Source organism: Lipotes vexillifer, unplaced genomic scaffold, assembly GCF_000442215.2.
Source record: "Lipotes vexillifer unplaced genomic scaffold, Lipotes_vexillifer_v1.1 scaffold559, whole genome shotgun sequence".
Lineage (NCBI taxonomy): Eukaryota > Metazoa > Chordata > Mammalia > Artiodactyla > Lipotidae > Lipotes > Lipotes vexillifer.
Window position 1 is genome coordinate 157,156 of NW_006781351.1, and position 23,754 is coordinate 180,909.

Here is a 23,754-nt window from a genome sequence, read left to right on the forward strand (position 1 = left end):
AAACTTCCAAAACTATGTTGAATAAGAGTGGTGAGGGTGGGCAACCTTGTCTTGTTCCTGACCTTAGTGGAAATGCTTTCAGTTTTTCGCCATTGAGGATGATGTTGGCTGTGGGCTTGTCAATATCTATAATTAATATTATGTTTAGTTGCACATTGAGGGTATGTCTGCTAGGCAGACAGAGTACGCTCCTCATTGACAGAATAAAAATTACATTTTGGATAAATACCCAGTTATTGACTAATGCTGTGAAAGGTTGGAAAGAAGTTATTGTAGTAATCCTCAGTAGACAGCAAACTTCATGAAGGAAAGAACTGTGTATGGGATTTTTTTTGTTTTATTTCATTTTGTTTTTTCCCCATTACCTGGCACAGTACCAGACAAATGGCAGACACTAAATAATAAATGAACAAATATATCTTTCAACATATAAAAGGGGGTTGATAAGAATCTGTATTTGTTTGGCACCCTTTGTCAGCACTAGCCTGTCTGGCTTCTCTTAGCTATACTTCTCCTTCTAGTTTTCTTGTATTAGTACGTTATATTTGTCATCCACTTGAAGTAACACTATTATTAATCTCAATGCAACACCTTTGAGACAACTCATTGCTATCTCTGGTTAAAACCAGCTGGCTTAATTATCTGAGGAGGGTTGAAAACAACACACAACAAGAATGACACAACTCCTAGTTATGTCAGGAAACTTGGTAAGCATTTTACCTGTGTCATTCCATTTAATATTTGCAACAACATTAAAAGCTAAGTATTATTTTTAATACCTGTAATACCTATTTTAAGGTATTATAAACTGAGGCCTAGGAAGGTTAGATGACATGCCCAAGGTCATGTAGAAGAGCTACTGATTCCCTGCAGAATGAGTTAGGTCAAGGGTCAAGGATTTATCTAGCCTCTGAACCTACTTTCAAATTTTAATGTTTTTAGTAGTGGAACTCTTTTCCCCCACTCTGAGTGAACTGTTGCATGGAAGTTCAATGACTAGAACAGATAACACAGCTGTGGATCAATCAGGAGTTAGGTGGATTGGAGACCCTTTTTCCTCAGCCTTCTCCTTTGTCTCCTCCTTACCCACTGGCCACATATAACACCTTTGCTTAACCTCAGTGATCTAAGGAAACTTCTTCCCTGTGGAAAGGAGGCCAGATCGGTGTCCAAAGAGTAGGCAGAAGTCTTGAAGCCACAGATCCCTCTTCATGTAAAGACAAAGGGGCCAGAGAAACCACCCAAATAGGTAGGAAAGATCCCACACAGAGGATTCTGTGAACTATCTTTACAGATTGGACACAGAAGTCAAAATCAAATTATATTTATATAAGTGACCTAGGAATCCAAGAAAAAGTTTGGACCAGATCATTTCTAAGTCTCTCCAGATCTCAGATGTCATGGTATGATGGTCTAGAGTGGACAGTCATCAAAGAATTACTTGATATATAATTTCCTAAAACATTCTCTTGCTTTAAAACCTCTTGGTAGTCACTTGGCTCAGTAGACAATGGGCGACCACAGAGGAGAAGCAACATGTATATGTGTGAAGAAGTCCTAATGCTGGTTTTAAGAATCCAGTTCGGGCTTCCCTGGTGGCGCAGTGGTTGAGAGTCCGCCTGCCGATGCAGGGGACACGGGTTCGTGCCCCGGTCCGGGAGGATCCCACATGCCGTGGGGCGGCTGGGCCCGTGAGCCATGGCCGCTGAGCCTGCGCGTCCGGAGCCTGTGCTCCACAACCGGAGAGGCCACAGCAGTGAGAGGCCCGCGTACCGAAAAAAAAAAAAAAGAATCCAGTTCTATAATTAGAAGACACCTAACCCCGAGAAGGTCACCAGACTCTCTAGGTCATGGTCCTTAGCTCTAAAATTTAAAAAAAAGATAAAATATTCTCTTCTGCCTCCCAGGTTGTTGTAAAGGTGAAATGATACGACAAAAGCTTTGGAAATACTAAAGTTGTATGCGAGAACTAACAAATTACTAACAAAAGTATCAACGGTAAACTTCAGGGTTAAAGAATACAAGCACCACCACTTCCATAGAAAGAATACAAGCGCCACCACTTCCATAGAAAGTTCTATGAGATTATATTTGAACATCGTATAGTTATTTCAGTTGGTCACGTATCCCTAAGTCAATGATCTGTCAGTCAGTTGTACCATGGTCCAGCATACTGTCTGTAGCATTCATTTATTACCCCTTTGACACTCATTTGACATTTACCACATAATTTATTACTTTCTCTTTACTTATATATTTTGCCTCCACACCTAAGTTAAAGCATTTGAAAGAAGGCATAATAGTGAAATTTTCCCTTTAAATTTTGTTGACATAAATACATAGTAGTATATTGAAAAAAATTTTTTACAGATTATTAAATCATAAGTGAAATTGTTAGCATTTTGAAATTTTGCCCAAAGTGGATGTAATAAAAATAAGATATAAATTATCATGGTTTAAGACAGGAGTTATTTTCTTAAATTTAAACAATTAATTGTAATCATCATGCAGTTGTTTGTTAAGGCAAGAAAAAGATGTTTGCTTTAGACTTACTGCTCCATGAAGAACTGAGGCATTGCAATGAGCAATGTTCCAACACCCATGATTAGGCACCCTGCTCCAATTATTTTTGGCCTGTGAAGTTTGGCTCCAAAGTAGCTAACAAATGTTATAACTAAGAGATTTCCTTTGGGGAAGAGAATAAAATGTTCATAAGTTAGACAACTTAGAAAAAGTCATCAGCATAACTAAATGACTATAACTAAATGAATGAATGTCTATAGCAGGTTTGGCAATGTTTTGTTTTGACTAAACCATCTCCCAACCATCTTCCCCATCATTTGTCTTTCTTTCCTTTAATCTGAGATGACTGTTGAACTATCTTCAGATTCATTATTTCAATCATCTCATCCTTTTATCAAAATATTGATATTTTTATAAACAACCCTTCTACCTTGTTTTCATCCACCTTAATTATGTGTCCATTTAAAGTGTTTTATCAGTAAATCAAATTGTAGAAGGCTTCCTTTAGTTGTTCTCTTAAATTTTCCTTGGTGATTTTGAAGTAAACTGTATTACTCTTTCTTCATTTGTTCACATTTTCTATTAAAACTTCTATTGGTTTTCGCTCTTGAAACATACATCATATAATATTGCTTTAGCTGATATTCCCGAAAGAAAAAACAAACACAACTGTACCTCACTTTAAATGAAATCAAATTATGAAATGCCTATTTATATACTTTTTATAAAAATATAAGATTCAAAATACAAATAAAAATTACTCCACATAACTTCAGAAATTATATAAACTCAATGTATGCTCATAATACAAATTTTATAAAATAGAAAGTCTCCATAAATTATACCCATCTCTTTTTTAAAAAAATAAAGACTACATTTTTTTGAAGGTGGGACTTAAGCCTTTCTAAAATATCTCTAGTGAAGGATGTGATAAATTACTTTTAGTTGATGATGGTGTTAACTGATTAAACATCCTTTAAGGAAGATTTTCTAATGCCTTGCTATGCACAAAAATTACCGGAAAGGAGTGGTGGGGGAAATAGAAATGTTAAAAATGCAGAACCTTGGCAGCTCTCAACAGTTTCTGATTTCATGGATTGGGGAGAGGGATGCAGGCCAAGAAATCTGCATTTTTAATTCTAGTTCAAATGTGTTGACAGAGATGGTTCCTGGAACATGCTTTGATAAACATTGCTTAGGGTCTTAGATTTCAAGGGGCTTTAAAGTTTTAGCTATCTGCATTTGGAATATTTAGTTTTTAAGGACTGTGGTGTTAGATAAAGTAAAACTTAGCAATTCTCCAGCAATTGGTTGTGATGGCTGTTGGGTGGCCTTGCTTTGACGTTCTCAATGTTTTCAATTTTCCAGAAAGAGTCGTTTCCTTACATCTGTAAGCAATCATCTAATGTACTACTGTTTATTCACATTGCCAGCTTTAGTCAAGTGCAAAAAGAGCAGCAAGTTTTGTAGCCTTGAGGGCAATAACAGTAGTGAAAAAAGCTTGCTCTAGGCTACAGTGGCTCCAGGCTTTATGGCTCCAGGAAGAATTAAGCTCTTTTGAATTTTCATATCAAAAAAAACTTGAGTATGATATTTCTCATTTGACATTTAAGTACTTAGTAGAAGAAATTTTGTACCATATTGATAATTATGTCTATAGTTTTGCTAATGTGTCACAGTAAATAAACCAAACTAAAGTGAAAGTTGACTTTCAGTTTATAGGTAATGTGTCCCCACCACCACCACCATTATCTCCCTCCCCAACTCCCATACCACCAACATGTCACAATAAAGGACTCATGTTTACAGGCTGTTTCTGTGTGACATTAGTGGGTATGCCAAACACTACATAATACCATTTGAGCTTCTGTGATGTCTGTAGAAGTTTTTGCTTCCTTTATTTAGTATCTTTTCTGAGTTCTCAGAAGATACACTTAGAAAATAAATAGTGATGTATAATCTTTAAAAAATCAAGTTGGATATCAATATTCTTTCACATCTACTATCACTAACTTCTGAAAAAGACAACAGGTCCAGAGAGGTTTACAAATTTTATCAAATTTTCGAGTACTAGATTTTCTCTCTTTCTCTCTTCCTCTTTTTCTCTCTCTTTCTCTCCCCACACCCACACACAGTACTTCAGATAACAGAAAAGAAAGCTACCCAACTCATGCTATAAGACCAATATACCCTTGCAATTCAAACTAGACAAGGACAATGAAAGAAGAGACCAAATGCAGTTTATTCTAGGAGTGCAAGGGTACCGCCAAATAAGAAACAAATCTATTAATTAAAGCTCTATATTAAATAATGGAAGAGGAAAAATTCCATGGTTATCTTGAGAGATGTAAAACATTTAATATAATTAACGATTCATAATAAGAAAAAATCTGAGCAAATTAACTTTTAAACTGTATCTATCAAAACTGCACAGCACAGATGTTGTTTAATGGTGAAAATTTTAAAGTATTTTCATTAAGTTAAGATACAAGAGAAGGATGCCCACTGTCACTACTTCTATTGGACATAGTACTGAGCCCAATGCAATAAGGCAAGAACAAGAAATAACAAATCTAATAATTGGAAAGGATGATATACAGTTGTCTTCTGTTTCAGACAGTATGATTTTTCAGGAAACTCTACAGCATCTATAGACAATCAATTAAAATTAACATAAATTCAGCAAGACTTCTGTATATGTATAACATTAGATAGTAATACTCTTGCAGTATTCCAGGAATTACTAAATAAGAAATGTAACAAAAATTCTTTTCACAATAGCAACAAAAACTTTAAATATGTAGGAATAAATCTAACAAAAGATAAGTAGTATATTTATAGATTATCAATATAATACTGAAAGCTATATAAAAAAGGAATAACTAAATTGAGATATATACCATGTTCTTGGATGGAAAGACTCATAACATAAAATTTCAGTTATCTGATTTGATATATAAATTCTATGCAATTTCAGTCAAACCAAAATTGGATGTTTCAGGAAACTATTCCAAGTAGAGCCAAGAAAAAATTGGATGGAAAAGTTGGAAATTTTCCTACCTAGTAACAGAGCTAATTATAAAACTATTAATCAAGAAGACAGTCTTGTATTGAGTCAGGGATCAACAGACTTACAGAAAGATTTACACCTAAGTGATGTTAATATATGATAAAGAGGGTATTGCAAATAACTGGGTTAAGTATATATTGAATTTGTGCTGATTGGACAATTCGTTATAATAATATAAAGAGATTGCTACCTGACTTTGTATTTTAAAAAATTGTATTTTAAGGATATGCCTTTTCTGGTCCAGCATGTAAGAAGCTAGAAGTATCCACTTCATCCTAACACCAAGTAAAAAGTTGAAAAATCAACAACTCTTCTTAGATGTGTCAGAAAGATGGGGTCATAGGGCAAACTGCTGTCCCCAAAATTGGAGAGACCAATAGGCAAATGCAGAGAATTGTGGCCAGCTGGAACAGAAATCCACAACAATAAATCTCCTTGGGAACAAGTGTTATGGTAAGAAAAACCAGAACTATAACTGACAGGAGGCTCAGCATCAGCAATTCTGAGAGACAAAAACTCCAGAGGGACCCAGTGATTGGGGGCACACACTCTTTTGTGAGTTTTACTTCAGGAACTCAATTAGGTTCTCACAGTGAATATTGGAGAATAAAACTTTTGTGCTTGCAGCATGGGGAGGGGAAAGGAAACCATTTTGAAATACACCAGAGTACTCTGTTTTTCTTAAGAAAGTCTGCTTTTAGGGGAAACTAGTAACCAGAGTCTAACCTGCTGGGGCATTACCAGAGCCCAACTGACCTGGGGGAAGGGAAATACCCAACTTCAGCTGTTCTAGCTATCCTGTCCCATCAGTGAGGGATAGGGGGACTGAGAAGCACATCTGAAGTTCACAGTCCAGAGGCATAGGCTCACTAAGAGCCTGAGACCCATAGGACTGTAGAATACTTCCTCTCCCTCACACAATACCATCATATTACTAAAGGCCTGTTTATAGCAGTTCCTTTTACCCAGTACATCATTTCTGGCTATGAAGGAAAAAATTATAAGACATACTGAAAGTAAAAAGAAAAACTTTTTGAAGAGACAGCAGGAATCAGAACCAGACATGGCAGAGATTTTGGAGTTGTCTGACTAGAAACTTAAGACAACTATGATTAAGATGCCAAGAACCCTAATGGAAAAACTAAAGAGCATGCAAGAACAAATGGGCAATGTAAATCAGAAAGATGGAAATTCTGAGAAAGATCAAAAAAAAATGCTAGAGAACAAAAACATGGTAACAGAAATAAAGAATGCCTTTGATAGGCTTGTTGGTAGACTGGACACAGTTGAGGAAAGAATCTCTGAGCTTGAGGATCTATCAATAGAAAACACCAAAACTTAAAAGCAAAGAGAAAAAGAGATGGGAAAAAAACCCAGAACAGAATATCCAAGGACATGGAACTATAAAAGGTGTAACATACAGGTAATGGGAATTCCAGAAAGAGAAGCAAGAGTCAAAGGAATAGAAGAAATATTTTAAATAATGACGTTTGAGAATTTCTGCCAAATTAATATCACACACCAAACCACAGATCCAAGAAGCTAAGAGAACAATGAGCAGGATAAATGCCAAAAAATCTAAACTAGACATATAATTTTCACACTACAGAAAATCAAATATAAGAGATAATTTATTAAAAAAAAGAAAACTCACTTATAGAGGAGGAAAATAAGAATTACATCTTATTTCTCTTCAGAAACCATGCAAACAAGAAAAGAGTGTAGAAAAAATTTTTGAAGTGTTGAGAGAAAAAAACCCCACCAGCCTAAAGTTCTGTACCCTGTGAAGTTATCCTTCAAAAGCAAAGAAGAAATACTTTCTCAGACAGACAAATATTGAGGAAATGTGTTTCCAGTAGACCTGCCTTTCATGAAATGGTAAAAGAAGCTCTTCAGAGAAAAAAATAAAATAAAATTCAGAAACTCAGATCCACATAAAGAAAGGATGAACATCAGAGAAGAAATAAGTGATGGTAAATTTAAAACTTATTTTTCTTATTCTTAATTGATCTAGCAGATAACAGTTTGTTCAAAATAATAATATCAAAAATGTGTTCAATGATGTATTCTTATGTATGCATGTTTGCTTATGTATAAGTGAAATAAAATGAATAATAACAGTGATACAAAGATGGGAGGGAGGAATTCAAATTGAAAGACACAATCTGCCAACACTCACATAGGGAGATACAGATAATCTGAATATACCTATATCTATTAAAGAAATTGAACCAATAATTAATATCCTTCCAAAACAGAAAGTACCAGGTCCAAGTAGATTCACTGGTGAATTTTCCAAACAGTTAATGAAGAAATTATACTAATTCTCTACAATCTCTTTCAGAAGATAGAGAGGGAACATTTCCTAATTCTACAAGTGCAACAATACCCTAATACAAAAACCAGAAAAAGCATTACAAGAAAAGAAAACAACAAACTAATATCTCTCCTGAACATAGGTGCAAAAATCCTCAACAACATATTAGCAAATCAAATCCAACAATATGTAGAAATAATTGTACATTAAGACCAAGCGGGATTTATCCCAGGTATGCAGGGCTGGTTCACCATTAGAAAATCAATTAATGTAATCCATCATATCAACAGACTAAAGAAGAAAAATCACACGATCATATCAATATATGCAGAAAAAGCATTTGACAAAACTCTACAACCAATCATGATTTTAAAGAAAAGAAAAAAAAAAAACAGCTCCATAAACTTGGAAGAGAGAGGAATGTCCTCAACTTGATTAAAAAAAAAAAAACTACCAAAAACTACAGCTAATATCATACTTAATGGTAAGAAATTCAAAGCTTTTCCACTAAGATCAGGCACAAGGCAAGGCTATCTCCTCTCACCATTGCTTTTCAGTATTGTACGGGGAGTCCTACTTAATGCAATAGGACAAGAAAAGGAAATAAAGGTATACAGATTGGGAAGGAAGAAATAAAACTAGCTTTGTTCCCATACGACATGATCATTTTTGTAGAAAATCTGAAAGAATTAACAAAAGAACTCCTGGAACTAATACATGATTATAGCAGGGTTGCAAGATACAGGGTTAATACACAGAAGTCAATCACTTTCCTATATGTCAGCAGTGAAAAACAGGAATTTTACCATTTACATTAGCACCCCCTAAAATGAAATAAGTATAAATTTAACAAAATATGTACAAGATCTATATGAAGAGAACTATAAAACTCTGACTAAAGAGATCAAATAACTCAATAAATGGAGAGGTATCTTACGTTCATGGATAGGAAGACTCAGTATTGTCAAGATGTCATTTCTTTCCTACTTGATCTATGCATTCAATGCAATCTTAATCAAAATCACAGCAAGTTATTTGTGGATAGTGACAAACTGATTCTAAAGTTTTTATGGACAAAATACCCAGAATAGCCAACAAGATATTGCAGAAAAACAAAGTTGGAAGACTGACACTACCCAATTTCAAGACATACTCTAAAGCCACAGTAATCAAGATAGTGTGACACTGGTGAAAGAATAGATCAATAGATACATGGAACAGAATAGATAGCCCAGAAACAGACTACATAAATACAGTTAACTGGTCTTTGAGAAAGGAATAAAGGCAATACAATAGAGCAAAGATAGTCTTTTCAATAAATGGTGCTGGAAGAACTTGACATCCACATGCAAAAAAAAGAAAACAACAAAACTGAATCTAGACACAGACTTTACAGTCTTCACAAAAATAAACTCAAAATGGATCACAGACCTAAATGTAAAATGCAAAACTATAAAACTTCTAGAAGATAACATAAGAGAAAACCTAGAAGACCGTGGGTTTGGTGATGACTTTTTAGATGCAACACCAAAAGCCCAATCCATGAAAGAAAAAATTGATAAGCTGGACTTTATTAAAATTAAAAATTTCTGCTCTATGAAAGATGATGTTAAGAGACTTAAAAGACAAATCACATACCAAGAGAAAATATTTGCAAAAGCCATATCAGATAAAAGACTGTTATCCAAAATACAATAAGAACTCTTAAAACCCAACAATAAGAATACAAACAACCTGTTTAAAACATGGACCAAATACCTCGATGAACAGATCACTAAAGAAGATACACAGGTGGCAAATAAACACACAAAAAGATGTTCAGCATCGTATGTCATCAGGAAACTGCAAATTAAGAAACTATGAAACACCACTACATATCTATTAGAATGGCCAAAATCCAAAACATTAAATGCTGCTGAGGGTGTGGAGCAACAAGAACTCTCATTTATTGTTGAACTCTCATTCCAAATGGTACAGCCACTTTGGAAGACAATTTGGTGGTATCTTACAAAACTAAACATATTCTTCCCATAAGACCCAGCAACTATGCTCCTTGGTATTTACCCAAAAGAGTTGAAAATTTATGTCCCCACAAAAATCTGCACACAGAGATGTTTATAGTAGCTTTCTTTATAATTGCCAAAACTTGGAAGCAATCAAGAAGTTCTTCACTAGATGAATAGATAAATAAACTAAGGTCCATTCAGAAATAGATTATTATTCAGTGCTAAAAAGAAATGAGTTATCCAGTCATGAAAAGACATGGAAGAACCTTAAATGCTTATTGCCATGTGAAAGAAGCCAATCTGAAAAGGCTACATACTGTATGATTCCAACTGTATAACATTCTGAAACAGGCAAAACTATGGAGACAGTAAAAAGATCAGTGGTTACCAAGGGGTAGGGGGTAGGGATGGATAAATGGGCAGAGCACAGAGGATTTTTAGGGCATTAAAAGTGCTCTGTATGATACTATAATAGTGGATACATGTCATTATACATTTGTTCAATCCCACAGAGTATACAATACCAAGAGTGAGCCTTAACGTCAACTCTGGACTGTGGATGATAATGAGGTATCACTGTAGGTCATCAACTGTAATGGCTGTACCACTGTGGTGAGGGATGTTGATAATGGGGAAGGCCGTGCTTGTGTGGGGACAGGGGGTTTATGGGAAATCTTTGTACCTTCTGCTCACTTTTGCTGTGAACCCCAAACTGCCTTAAAAAACAAAGTGTATCTAAAAACATCTATGTCAAGTTGACTAAATACTAAAATGTAAAAAGCAAAAGTTTTAAATATTTAGAAGAAAATATATGGAAAAATATTTGAAACAAAGAATTAATATCTACAAATATTAGTAGGTCTTGATAAGAAAACATTTTATTTTCTTGGAAACTCTGTCATTTTTGGAGAAGGAGTCCTTGTTACAAGAAAATACTTTACTTGGGAAGAAATTGAGTATCCAGTAGGCAGATGTTAGATGATAATGCCAATTGATGTCAAAGGATAAATGAAATTGTTCTGCAAAAAATAGAAGAATTTAAAGCTAGAGACAGAGGGTGGGAATGGGTCCAGAACTCTGGAAGGAAGGAATATGAAGAGAGGCAAAAGGAGTATATTAAAAGTATGGTTAGGAAACACACTTTTCTGGAAAACTAGGGATGGCAAATAACTAGAGCAAACCTGTGATGTTTGGGATAGAGTTTTGCAATGGAAGTCAGAGGACTTTTATTGCATCTAATCCACTAAACAATTTCTATCCTTAGAATGGTCTGGAAGAATTAATATGAATTTAGACTCAGGGCCCTTTTTTACTTCCTGTGCAACATTAGTACTCTCTATTAAATATAGACCCTCTCAAGTTTGGCATTGGGGTCTGGGAATCTAAGAAAAATTTGGACCAGATTCTTCCCAAGTCTCTTCAGCTACAAAATGTTTTTATACTATAATCTAGAGTGAGCAATAGTCAATGAATCACTTCATATGTAATTTTCTGTCTGCTCATTTCTTCTTCTTTCTGTAAGTCTGATTTATTCTTTTGATCTGCACCCAGCTTCCTCTTCATACTTGTTTCTTCTCCTGATGTGGTGTTACCCTTACCTTGACTCTCCATGGACTTTCATTCCATTTAGGGTTGTAGGCAGGGCAGTCATCAAGGAATAAATCAACTCTGCCGGCCTCTCTAATTAGTTTACACAAGGTAGTGATATGATTAGGTGTTTAGAAACTTGTTACAGAAAGTGCAGCCCATCGATGAATAGCATCAACATCGTATTGGAGCTTGTTAGATATGCAGGATCTTACTTCCCTTCCTACAGAATCAGTCTATGCATTTTAAGACAATTGTCCAGTCATTTGCGTGAACATTAATGTTTGACTAGCACTGAACCAAGAAATCTTTTTCTGGTAGCGTGATGAAAGATGGATTTGGGAAGTAAAAGCCTGAAGGTAAAAGGTTACCTATTCACTCTTTTAATTCTTTTTCTGATATTTAGGGTAAGAACTGATATATACAGTATGAACTTGTATGATCAGGCCACCCAAGATGGCTCTTCTTTTGCTCTATGTACATTCCCTGCTCAACCAGTGCCTGCTTCATCTACACCCTACTCACACTACCAAACTTCCTGTATATTTGCCCCTTCAGCTAGTGATTGTTCTAATTTTAGATCAGAACATCTCCACTAGGATAGCTTGTCAAAGCGGCAGTGAGGGGGCGTGCCACCTACTGGTTTCCCTGGTAACCAATGAGCCAACCTGAAGTCAATTCCCCCTATAACTGGTAATCTCCCCCTCCTCCCTGGGAGCGAAGACTGCTGCCATGTCCTGCCTGCAGTCAGCCGCACACGGTGGCTTGTTGCTCCAGGACCTTGCTTCAGACGTGTAAGTTACCCCCTATTCGTTAAACCACTGATGTTTCTGTCGCTAACTCTGGGCTCTTTCTTCGGTCTTGAAGCTGGACAAGCACAGGGCTTGCTGGCCTGTGGGTGCAGCCCAACAGAACTAAAAAAGTAATTGTTGACGAGTTGAAATATATTCCTTCCTTCACTCTTCTGAAGGTTTAAGTGAAGCTGAACCTGGAGCCATTAGAGATTTTACTATAGCATATATTTGAGTCTCAACAAGCAGAAAGGACCACAGAGACTCTTAATTTTGTTTACTTCAAGAAGGAATCAAAGCCCCTTAGTTTATCAACTCAGGAAGCTAAGTGGGATTACACTCCTTAAAGTACTTCTGAAACAGTGACTAAAATCACTTGGTCTTTTCAAGTTCAAAGTGTACAGTCAATGGCTAACCAAAGAACCCGGAGAGTAGAATTTTTATTGCCTGCTTTGCTTTAGTGTTCTTGTTAATAGGATCCCTTTATCTTCTTTCTAGGCCACTGGGCAGAAATACTCCTTTTATAGTCTAACTTCTTCTTAAATCATTACAAGATATTTTTCTAGAGCTTCTTTGAAGCTCTAGAAAATTTTGAATCACAGGGCTTCCAGGATATAAAACTCTTTTGTAAGGACGTTTCCTACATACTTTTAACTCAAATTACCAGCGGCATCTCACTCTCTCGCCTAGAAAAGTCTCACTCTGATTGAAAACTTGTGTGAGTCATATAATAGTGAACACCTGGGGCAGGAAGTTAATTGCTGTTTGCTCAGAGAGAACAAATTGCCTGTACTGTATGCAGCACAAGGCCATGGCAAATTCTGTCCAAATAAGATTTTAGAGATAGAGTCTGATATTAGCAGACAGCAGAATGCAGTGAGGATGTCATTTAGTCGTGCCTAGAAACCTTGTACTTAAAAGTAAAGTCAGGGCTTCCCTGGTGGCGCACTGGTTGAGAGTCCGCCTGCCGATGCAGGGTATGCGGGTTCGTGCCCCGGTCCGGGAGGATCCCACATGCCGCGGAGCGGCTGGGCCCGTGAGCCATGGCCGCTGGGCCTGCGCGTCCGGAGCCTGTGCTCCGCAACAGGAGAGGCCACAACAGTGAGAGGCCCGCGTACCGCAAAAAAAAAAAGTAAAGTCAGGCATCTGCAATACCTACCAATTTCAAAACTACCATCAATAACTCCCACCAGTGAAGAAGGGATATCAAACCTTCTCTCTATCTGAGTGATGGTGCTCTTCAGGTAGCCTTCTGCCAGTGCTTTGGCAAAGTAAACAAAAGACAGGGCACCCAAGAACACCTGAAAAATATGACAGGTCACACTTAGTCTAACTCCAGCCTGACGTATGACTGGAAGTTTACTAAACAGACAGAAACACAAACCACGAACCAGGTAACAAGCCTGTTACCACTGAAGATTTCATTCAAGCAAAGTAATAGGCTTCTTCCCACCTCAAGCTCATGTAGAGTTCTAAAAATTCAAATAGACTTTCATTCATAATGTATGTTGATTTCCTTTTTTTCCCCCTCTCCCCCAAAGGGCATTCAAAGGTGTCTTGGCTTTGGAAAGAAGATTCATTCTGCATGGGGAAGCAGAGAGAGGAAGGAGCCATTGAAAGGTAAGAAAATAAAACAAAAACCATCAACCAAATACTCGACATCTTGTCACAAGTCTAATACTCATTATTGTGTATTTCACAGCAATGGTTAATGTTCTAGCAGGGAACATAACAGACTGAAAAAGTAGAACTATTCTTTGTGTTTAAGTTCATATTCAAGTTAAATTCATACTCAAATTCTTATTCAGTGAAAAAAATATATTCTTTTTGATATCTGGCTTGTGTGTTTTGCTAGACCTGGGTCTGTGATGGAGTATCCATAAGGCAGATTATATGAAAAAAAAACACATATGTATTTGTTGAGTGAATATTTGATGCAAGGAAAGTATAGGAACTTGGAGTCACGTTGAGCACCATTTAAAAGGGAACCCTGTCCCTTACTGTGTGGCCAGGAAAGTCAAATTTTTCATTTATAGAATGGGAATAATATGGATGTTTCATAGATTAAATGTTACAACTGTGCATAGCATAACATCTGGTACATGGTAGATATTTAATGAATATCATTACCTCTCTCCTTTCTGTTTCGGAGGGGCATTCAAGTGAGCCAGGAAAGTAATATTTAGTAATTTAACCTACATAGTCAGGCAAAGATTGCTTTCACTGCCCAGCAAAGTGTGGTTTTCATAAATTGCATCTAAGATCACTTTTTAAAGTGGAAAAAATTTCTCACCTCTAGCTATAGTGTATAGAAAATAACTGGATCAAGAACTGAGAGCATGGACTCCACCAAATTCTCTGATCTCTTTAGTTAACCACTTATGGTTGTTTATCATTTAATTGTTTGTTACCTTTAGTTCACCACAGCAGGGTTGTTTCTCCTCTGAGGAGGGATATTCTGTTTTAAAGGAAGGCCTCCCAACAGGTTGCATTGAATTTTTGCTGAATAACTGGATATTTTCTTTGGATGAAGTGTCCATTATGAAAACATTCCTTGACTCTGATCTGTCAAAGTTGATTTGTAAAGTAAAAAAAAAAAAAAAAAAAAATTAAAACCCATGCAGTTGATTAGATAATGTTTTTATTTCACAATAGATCACCATTCTGTAGACATAACTTGATGTGAAGTTCCCTCATTTTACCACAGTAAGTTGGCAAAGTTTTTCAATTAAAATCGACCAGGATATCTGATTAAGCAATCCTGCTCTTAGGGCTCTGTAGCCAGCATTCTTTCTCAATCCCTCCAGTTTAAGCCTCATTATAGCAAAGAATAAATTTAAATGTTGCCTTTGGAATAAATAACGAGGAAGAATTTTGCTAACTTTGTGGTCTTGCCAGCTTAAACTAGAAGCAAGCAGGAAAGGGAGCAGAGGAATTCAGCCATTTGAATATTGATTCATTAGAATTAAGTCTTTAAAGCCTTTAAATCTAGTATCTTAGCAGAATGAATAGAAAAGATTGATGCCCCTGGTAGATGCCTATATCACACTGTGATTCTTATACGTTTGTAGCATCCAAAGTAAGGCTTAAAATAAGGCAAAAAAAGAGGACCAATCTGTGTATCATTTTAGCCTGACAAATAGGGAAGCAGCATGATTTATGCTTCAGACTTAGATTTCATTCAGTCAAAAGTAGTCTTTGGCCTGCCTTAAAGTAAGAAAGATGCCTTCCTTCCTATGTCTAATTTCCCACCCTCCCTCGTCCTTACCGAGCCCTGGACAGGTTCACATAATCTGAACCTATTTTCTTTTTGTTCATATCAATATTTACATATCCTATGCACCCACTTCTTTAGGATTCCATATAGCTCAGTGCCTGCCTGATAAAGTAATCTAAGGGATTTAAAAGTAAAATAGCTTCTGGATCACCCTAATGTTTACCAGGTGATGCATTTGTACATTAATAGAGATCTTGTGTATTCTCATCACAGTAACTGAAAAAATAACATCAGGGTAAAACTTAACGTACTGTGGTAGAAGTTTAGAGTTATTCTGTCTGTGTGTTTATTATCTTGACTTTATATAATGCATGTTCTGTGTTTACTCAACCTCGTCTTTGATACTTTGAATTTATAGATAATGTCTCAAACTGAAAAATCAAGAAATAGCAGTATACACAATTTATTTTGAAATATGGAGCTAAATATCAGAAGAAAGACCTAAAAGATTTAAAAGTGGAGGGAGTGAGAAATGGGTTGAGAAGGGTAGGACAAGGACCTGTTTTGTGTTTTGTTTTTAAACTTGTTATTAGACTTTTAGATTATTCAGTTTCATAAACATGCATAAATTTACTTTGTAAAAATGGACAAAGGAAAGTGAGGAAAACAGAAAAAAATTTAAAGCCAAAAAGCTAAACAAAGAGCAGAGAATCCTAAACAAGAGCAAAAGGCAAAGATACAGGAATACAATATTAATAAGATCTAAATACAGATGTTTAGGAGAATACAAAATAAAAATTATGCAAAATATATAGAAATAACTACAAAGTCTTGACAAAATGGATAACTTTCTAGCAAATATAAATTACCTGTATTGATACAAACCAGGAGAGAAACATATCTAAGGAAGACATTAACAAAAATACTCTAAACCTATTCCCTAAATAAAAATAGTAACGATAGATGATGTATCTGGAGTGCTTTATCAAGGAATACCCTTCAAGGAAAAATAGCACATAGTGGAAACAGATGCTAATAGTCTCCATTCATCGGACCAAGCCAGAATTATCTTGATAGCAAAATCTCATTAAGACAACACAAAAAGGAAAACTGCAGAGCCAACCTAGAGATGCTAAAATCCTAAATAAAATACTAGCAAATACAAATTAATTAAAATTCCATAATTAAGATTTTTTTAAAATGTAACAATTGATTAATATTAGGAAGTTTATTCACCTAAATCATTGCATTAAAAATTCAAAATGTTGGGGCTTCCCTGGTGGTGCAGTGATTGGGAATCCACCTGCCAGTGCAGGGGACGTGGGTTCAGGCCCTGGTCCGGGAGGATCCCACGTGCCACGGGGCAGCTGGGCCCATGTGCCGCAGCTGCCGAGCCCACGCTCTGGAGCCCATGCTCTGCAACAGGAGAGGCCACTGTGGTGAGAGACCTGTGAACTGCAGCGAGGAGTGGCCCCCATTCACTGCAAATGGAGAGAGCCAGTGCAGAGCAGTGAGGACCAAATGCAGCCAAAAATAAATAAATAAAATAAATAAATCCAAAAAAAAAATTCAAGATGTTACATCTATATATCAAAACATCACATTGTATACCTTAAATATACACAATTTTTATTGTCAATCACATTTCAATAAAGCTAGAAGAAATTCAAAATGAAAAATAATAAAATTTCAGTAGATGCAATACATCAGGTGATAAAAGTCAACAGCCATTCATGACTCAAAAAAAAAAAAAACTATGAAATTCAGTACATAAATATTGATACCAACAGCCAACTTCCTATATCCACTGAATCACTAAAACTAGTTTTCAGAAAAATATTTTGCCAGAACAGTGAAAGGGTATTTGGGAAGCAGTGGATTAAATAGGTCTCTTTACTACAAAAATATTGAGTACCTTTAATTAAAATCCTGGAGAGACACATTGCTTATAAAAAAAAAATCAAAACAACAAAATGACCTAAATATCCGACAAATTATGGTATACTCACACAGTGAAATCTTTGAAACCATTAGAAATTAGTGTAAAGAAGTAGATATAGTCATATAGAAATATTTTTATTACAGTTGATTTTAAAGATATAAGACTTCAAAGCAATATATATAACACTCTATTTTATAATAGAAACACACATACATTCACAGGTGTGTATACATAGAAGCAAAGCTTCAGAAAGTTTATAAAGAATAGGTTAACACATTATTTCTGGCTGGTGACACTGCAGATGATTTTTTTAAATGTTTTGTATATCCATATTTTCTAATTTTTCTATAATGAACATACAATTCTTATACGAAAAAATATTTTAAATATAAAAGATATAGAAATATCAAGAAGCAAGAAATACATACCAGAAAGATTTTTAAAATACAAAATAACATCAAATATATAGTGTAAAACGTAATTCTTTTCCATAAATTAAACTATGTAATACAAACTGGCCTACTGTTTTAGGAATTTAGATATATTATTTCTATTCAGTCATAATATTAAACCCAGTGACCAGAAAATGCAAATAAATTGTTTAATAATAAAATACACTATCGGGGGGGTGGACCTTCAAGATGGCAGAGGAGTGAGATGTGGAGATGACCTTCCTCCCCACAAATACATCAAAAGTACATCTACATGTGGAACAACTCCTACAGAACACGTACTGAACGCTGGCAGAAGACCTCAGCCTTCCCCAAAGGCAAGAAACTCCCCATGTACCTGGTTAGGGAAAAAGGAAAAAGAAAAAACAGAGACAAAAGAATAGAGATGGGACCTGCACGTCTGGGAGGGAGCTGTGAAGGAGGAAAAGGTTCCACACACTAGGAAGCCCCTTCACTAGTGGAGACAGGGGGTGGCAGGGAGGGTGGTGGGGAGGAACCTTCGGAGCCACAGAGGAGAGCACAGCCAGGGGTGCAGAGGACAAGGCAGAGACATTCACGCACAGAGGATCCGTGCCGACCAGCACTCACCAGCCTGAGAGGCTTGTCTGTTCACCTGCCAGGGCGGGTGGGAGCTGGAAGCTGAGGCTCAGGATTCGGATGTCAGATCCCAGGGAGAGGACTGGGGTTGGCTGAGTGAACACAGCCTGAAGGAGGCTAGTGCACCACAGCTAGCCAGGAGGGAGTCCTGGAAAAAGTCTAGAACTGCCTAAGAGGCTAAAGACCATTGTTTCAGGGTGCACAAGGAGAGGGGATTCAGAGCACTGCCTAAACGAGCTCCAGAGAAGGGCGCGAGCCGTGGCTGTCAGTGTGGACACCAGACACGGGCATAAAATGCTAAAGCTGCTGCTGCAGCCACCAAGAAGCCTGTGTGCGACAGGTCACTATCCACACCTCCTCTTCCGGGAGCCTGTGCAGCCCGCCACTGCCAGGGTCCTGTGATCGTGGTACAACTTCCCTGGGAGAACACATGGTGCACCTTATGCTGTTGCAACGTCACGCTGGCCTCTGCCGCCGCAGACTCGCCCTGCATTCAGTACCCCTTCCCCCCTCTCTCCCCCGGCCCGAGTGAGCCAGAGTCCCCTAAGCGGCTGCTCCTTTAACCCCATCGTGTCTGGGTGGAGAAGAGACACCCTCAGGCAACTTACATGCAGAGGCAGGGCCAAATCCAAAGCTGAACCCCAGGAGCTGTGCGAATAAAGAAGAGAAAGGGAAATCTCTCCCAACAGCCTCAGGAGCAGCAGATTAAATCTCCACAATCAACTAGATGTACCTTGCATCTCTGGAATAACTGAATAGACAAAAAATCATCCCAAAATTGAGGTGGTGGACTTTGGGAGCAACTGTAGACTTGGGGTTTGCTTTCTGCATCTAATTTGTTTCTGGTTTTATGTTTATCTTAGTTTAGTATTTAGAGCTTATTATCATTGGTAGATTTGTTTGTTGATTTGGTTGCTCTCTTCCTCTTTCTTTTTAATTACTTTTTTATTTTAATAACTTTATATATTTTATTTTATTATTTTTTTTCTTTCTTTTTCTTTTTTCTCCCTTTTCTTCTGAGCTATGTGGCTGACAGGGTCTTGGAGCTCTGTCCAGGTGTCAGGCCTGAGCCTCTGAGGTGGGAGAGCTGAGTTCAGGACATTGGTCCACCAGATACCTCCCGGCCCCATGTAATATCAATCAGCAAGAGCTCTCCTAGAGATCTCCGTCTCAACGCTAAGACCCAGCTCCACTCAGCAACCAGCAAGCTCCAGTGCTGGACACCCCATGCCGAAAACTAGCAAGACAGGAACACAACCCCACCCGTTAGCAGAAAGGCTGCCTAAAATCATAATAAGTTCACAGACACCCCAAAACACACCACCAGACATGGTCCTGCCCACCAGAAAGACAAGATCCAGCCTCATCCACCAGAACACAGGCACTAGTCCCCTCCACCAGGAAGCCTACACAACCCACTGAACCAACTTTAGCCACTGGGGACAGACACCAAAAACAACGGGAACTACAAACCTGCAGCCTGCAAAAAGGAGACCCCAAACACAGTAAGATAAGCAAAATGAGAAGACAGAAAAACACACAGCAGATGAAGGAGCAAGGTAAAAACCCACCAGACCAAATGAAGAGGAAATAGGCAGTCTACCTGAAAAAGAATTCAGAGTAATGATAGTAAGAATATCGCAAATCTTGGAAATAGAATGGAGAAAATACAAGAAACATTTAACAAGGACCTAGAAGAACTAAAGAGCAAACAATGATGAACAACAGAATAAATGAAATTAAAATTTCTCTAGAAGGAATCAATAGCAGAATAACTGAGGCAGAAGAATGGATAAGTGACCTGGAAGATAAAATAGTGGAAATAACTACTGCAGAACAGAATAAAGAAAAAAGAATGAAAAGAATTGAGGACAGTCTCAGCCTTCTCACACTCTTCCAAAATATAGCAGAGAGAAGAACACTCCCAAACTCATTCTACAAGGCCACCATCACCCCGAGACCAAAACCAGACAAAGATGTCACAAAGAAAGAAAACTATAGGCCAATATCACAGATGAACCATAGATGCAAAAATCCTCAACAAAATACTAGCAAACAGAATCCAACAGCACATTAAAAGGATCATACACCATGATCAAGTGAGGTTTATCCCAGGAATGCAAGGACTCTTCAATATATGCAAATCAATCAATGGGATACACCATATTAACAAATTGAAGGATAAAAAACATATGATAATCTCAATAGATGCAGAAAAAGCTTTTGACAAAATTTAACATCCATTTATGGTAAAAACCCTCCAGAAAGTAGGCATAGAGGGAACTTACCTCAACATAATAAAGGCCATATATGACAAACCCACAGCCAACATCATTCTCGATGGTGAAAAACTGAAACCATTTCGACGAAGTTCAGGAATAAGACAAGGTTGCTCACTCTCACCACTATTATTCAACATAGTTTTGGAAGTTTTAGCCACAGCAATCAAAGAATAAAAAAAAATAAAAGGAGTCCAATTTGGAAAAGAAGAAGTAAAGCTGTCACTGTTTGCAGATGGCATGATACTATAAAGATAGAATCCCAAAGATGGTACCAGAAAACTACTAGGACTAATCAATGAATTTGGTAAAGTAGCAGGATACAAAATTAATGCATGGAAATCTCTTGCATTCCTGTATACTAATGATGAACAATCTGAAAGAGAAATTAAGGAAACACTCCCATTTACCATTGCAACAAAAAGAATAAAATACCTAGGAATAAACCCACCTGAGGAGACAAAAGACCTGTATGCAGAAAATTATGACACTGATGAAAGAAATGAAAGATGATACAAACAGATGGAGAGATATACCATGTTCTTGGATTGGAAGAATCAACATTGTGAAAATGACTATACTACCCAAAGCAATCTACAGATTCAATGCAATCCCTATCAAGCTACCAATGGCATTTTTCACAGAACTAGAACAAAAGATTTCACAATTTGTATGGAAACACCAAAGACCCCGAATAGCCAAAGCAATCTTGAGAACGAAAAACGGAGCTGGAGGAATCAGGCTCCCTGACTTCAGACTATACTACAAAGTTACAGTAATCAAGACAGTATGGTACTGGCACAGAAACAGAAATATAGATCAATGGAACAGGATAGAAAGCCCAGAGATAAACCCATGCACATATGGTCACCTTATCTTTGATAAAGCAGGCAAGAACATACAATGGAGAAAACACAGCCTCTTCAATAAGTGGTGCTATGAAAACTGGACAGCTACATGTAAAAGAATGAAATTAGAACACTCCCTAACACCATACACAAAAACTCAAAATGGATTAAACACCTAAATGTAAGGCCAGACAGTATAAAACTCTTAGAGGAAAACATAGGCAGGACACTGTATCACATAAATCACAGCAAGATCCTTTTTGACCCACCTCCTAGAGAAATGGAAATAAAAGCAAAAATAAGCGAATGGGACCTAATGAAACTTAAAATCTTCTGCACAGCAAAGGAAACCATAAACAAAATGAAAAGACAACCCTCAGAATGGGAGAAAATATTTGCAAATGAAGCAACTGACAAAGAATTAATCTCCAAAACATACAAGCAGCTCATGCAGCTCAATATCAAAAAACCAAAAAACCCAATCCAAAACTGGGCAGAAGACCTAAATAGACATTTCTCCAAAGAAGATATATGGATTGCCAACAAACACATGAAAGGATGCTCAACATCCCTAATCATTAGATAAATGCAAACAAAACTACAATGAGGTATCACCTCACACCAGTCAGAATGGCTATCATCAAAAAATCTACAAACCATAAATGTTGGAGAGGGTGTGGAGAAAAGGGAACCGTCTTGCACTGTTGGTGGGAATGTAAATTGATACAGCCACTATGGAGAACAGTATGGAGGTTCCTTAAAAAACTAAAAATAGAACTACCATATGACTTAGTAATCCCACTACTGGGCATATACCCTGAGAAAACCATAACTCCAAAAGAGTCATGTACCACAGCATTCACTGCAGCTCTATTTACAATAGCCAGGACATGGAAGCAGCCTAAGTGTCCATAGACAGATGAATGGATAAAGAAGATGTGGCACATATATACAATGGAATATTACTCAGCCATAAAAAGAAATGAAATTGAGTCATTTGTAGCAAGGTGGATGGACCTGGAGACTGTCATACGGAGTGAAGTAAGTCAGAAAGAGAAAAACAAATACCGTATGCTAACACATATATACGGAATCTAAGGGGAAAAAATGGTTCTGAAGAACCTAGGGGCAGGACAGGAACAAATTTGGAGATGTAGAGAATGGACTTGAGGACAGGAGGAGGGGGATGGGTAAGCTAGGATGAAGTGAGAGAGTGGCATGGGCATAATGTACACTACCAACTGTAAAATAGCTAGCTAGTGGGAAGCAGCCACATAGCACAGGGAGATCAGCTCGGTGCTTTGTGACCACCTAGAGGGGTGGGATAGGGAGGGTGGGAGGGAGACGCAAGAGGGAGGGGATATGGGGATATAAGTATACATATAGCTGATTCACTTTGTTATACAGCAGAAACTAACACACCATTGTAAAGCAATTATACTCCAATAAAGATGTTTTTAAAAATTAAATAAATAGGTTTTTTTTAAAAAAAATCTCTCTTTGGCTGCAGTAAGAAGAGTGGATTAAGATAATCCAGAGTTCCTTAAGGACCCTCTCTGAATTGAAAAAGAAAATAAAAATATATGTATATTGATGATTGTTCTTTAATAGATGCAACGCTATTTTAAAAATAAAATACACTATCAGTTATACTAAAAATATCTTTAAAAATTCAAAGGGTCATATCTAGAATGCTAATGCTAAAGAGGGAAATAAATGTTGAAAATAATATTAAAAACTTGGGACATCAAAACACAACGTCTTCTTATATTTACAGGTATTGTCACAAAAATCACTCTAACTCAAATCCAGAAGTGATAATCAAAACAAGAGATCACCTAGCTGATGTTGTGTTAGGGCGAAATAACATCCAGATTAAAATACTGACACTACATTGTTTTCCTGAAAATACAGTTTCATCTTGATGGCTAATTTGCGTATCCTCTCAAGTATAGTATGTTTCAAGGAGACTAGGCTACGTTTTTGAGCACTGAGCTATTCATCCATCTGTGAAAAGAAGGGGAAAGGCGACGCTCAGTGACATGAATGGAGAGATCCTCTGGACTTGCGGGCTCTCTCTCTCTCTCTCTCTCTCTCTCTCTCTCTCTCTCCCTCCCCCCCTCCC

General features: G+C 37.1%; 1 protein-coding gene across 3 annotated transcripts in view; it reads right to left on the bottom strand.

The window, feature by feature from the left end:
• Positions 1-23,754, bottom strand: part of SLCO1C1 (solute carrier organic anion transporter family member 1C1) — a 61,839-nt gene that overhangs the window by 34,686 nt on the left and 3,399 nt on the right. For 2 of the 3 annotated variants that reach the window (XM_007454598.1, XM_007454599.1), the window contains 3 exons: positions 14,706-14,859; positions 13,454-13,595; positions 2,554-2,686 (listed from right to left, as the gene is read on the bottom strand). In XM_007454598.1, the coding sequence (XP_007454660.1) occupies positions 2,554-2,686; positions 13,454-13,595; positions 14,706-14,859 (429 nt within the window). Of the gene's footprint in view, positions 1-2,553; positions 2,687-13,453; positions 13,596-14,705; positions 14,860-23,754 lie in introns of those variants that run through there. The other variant, XM_007454597.1, reaches the window with a different exon arrangement.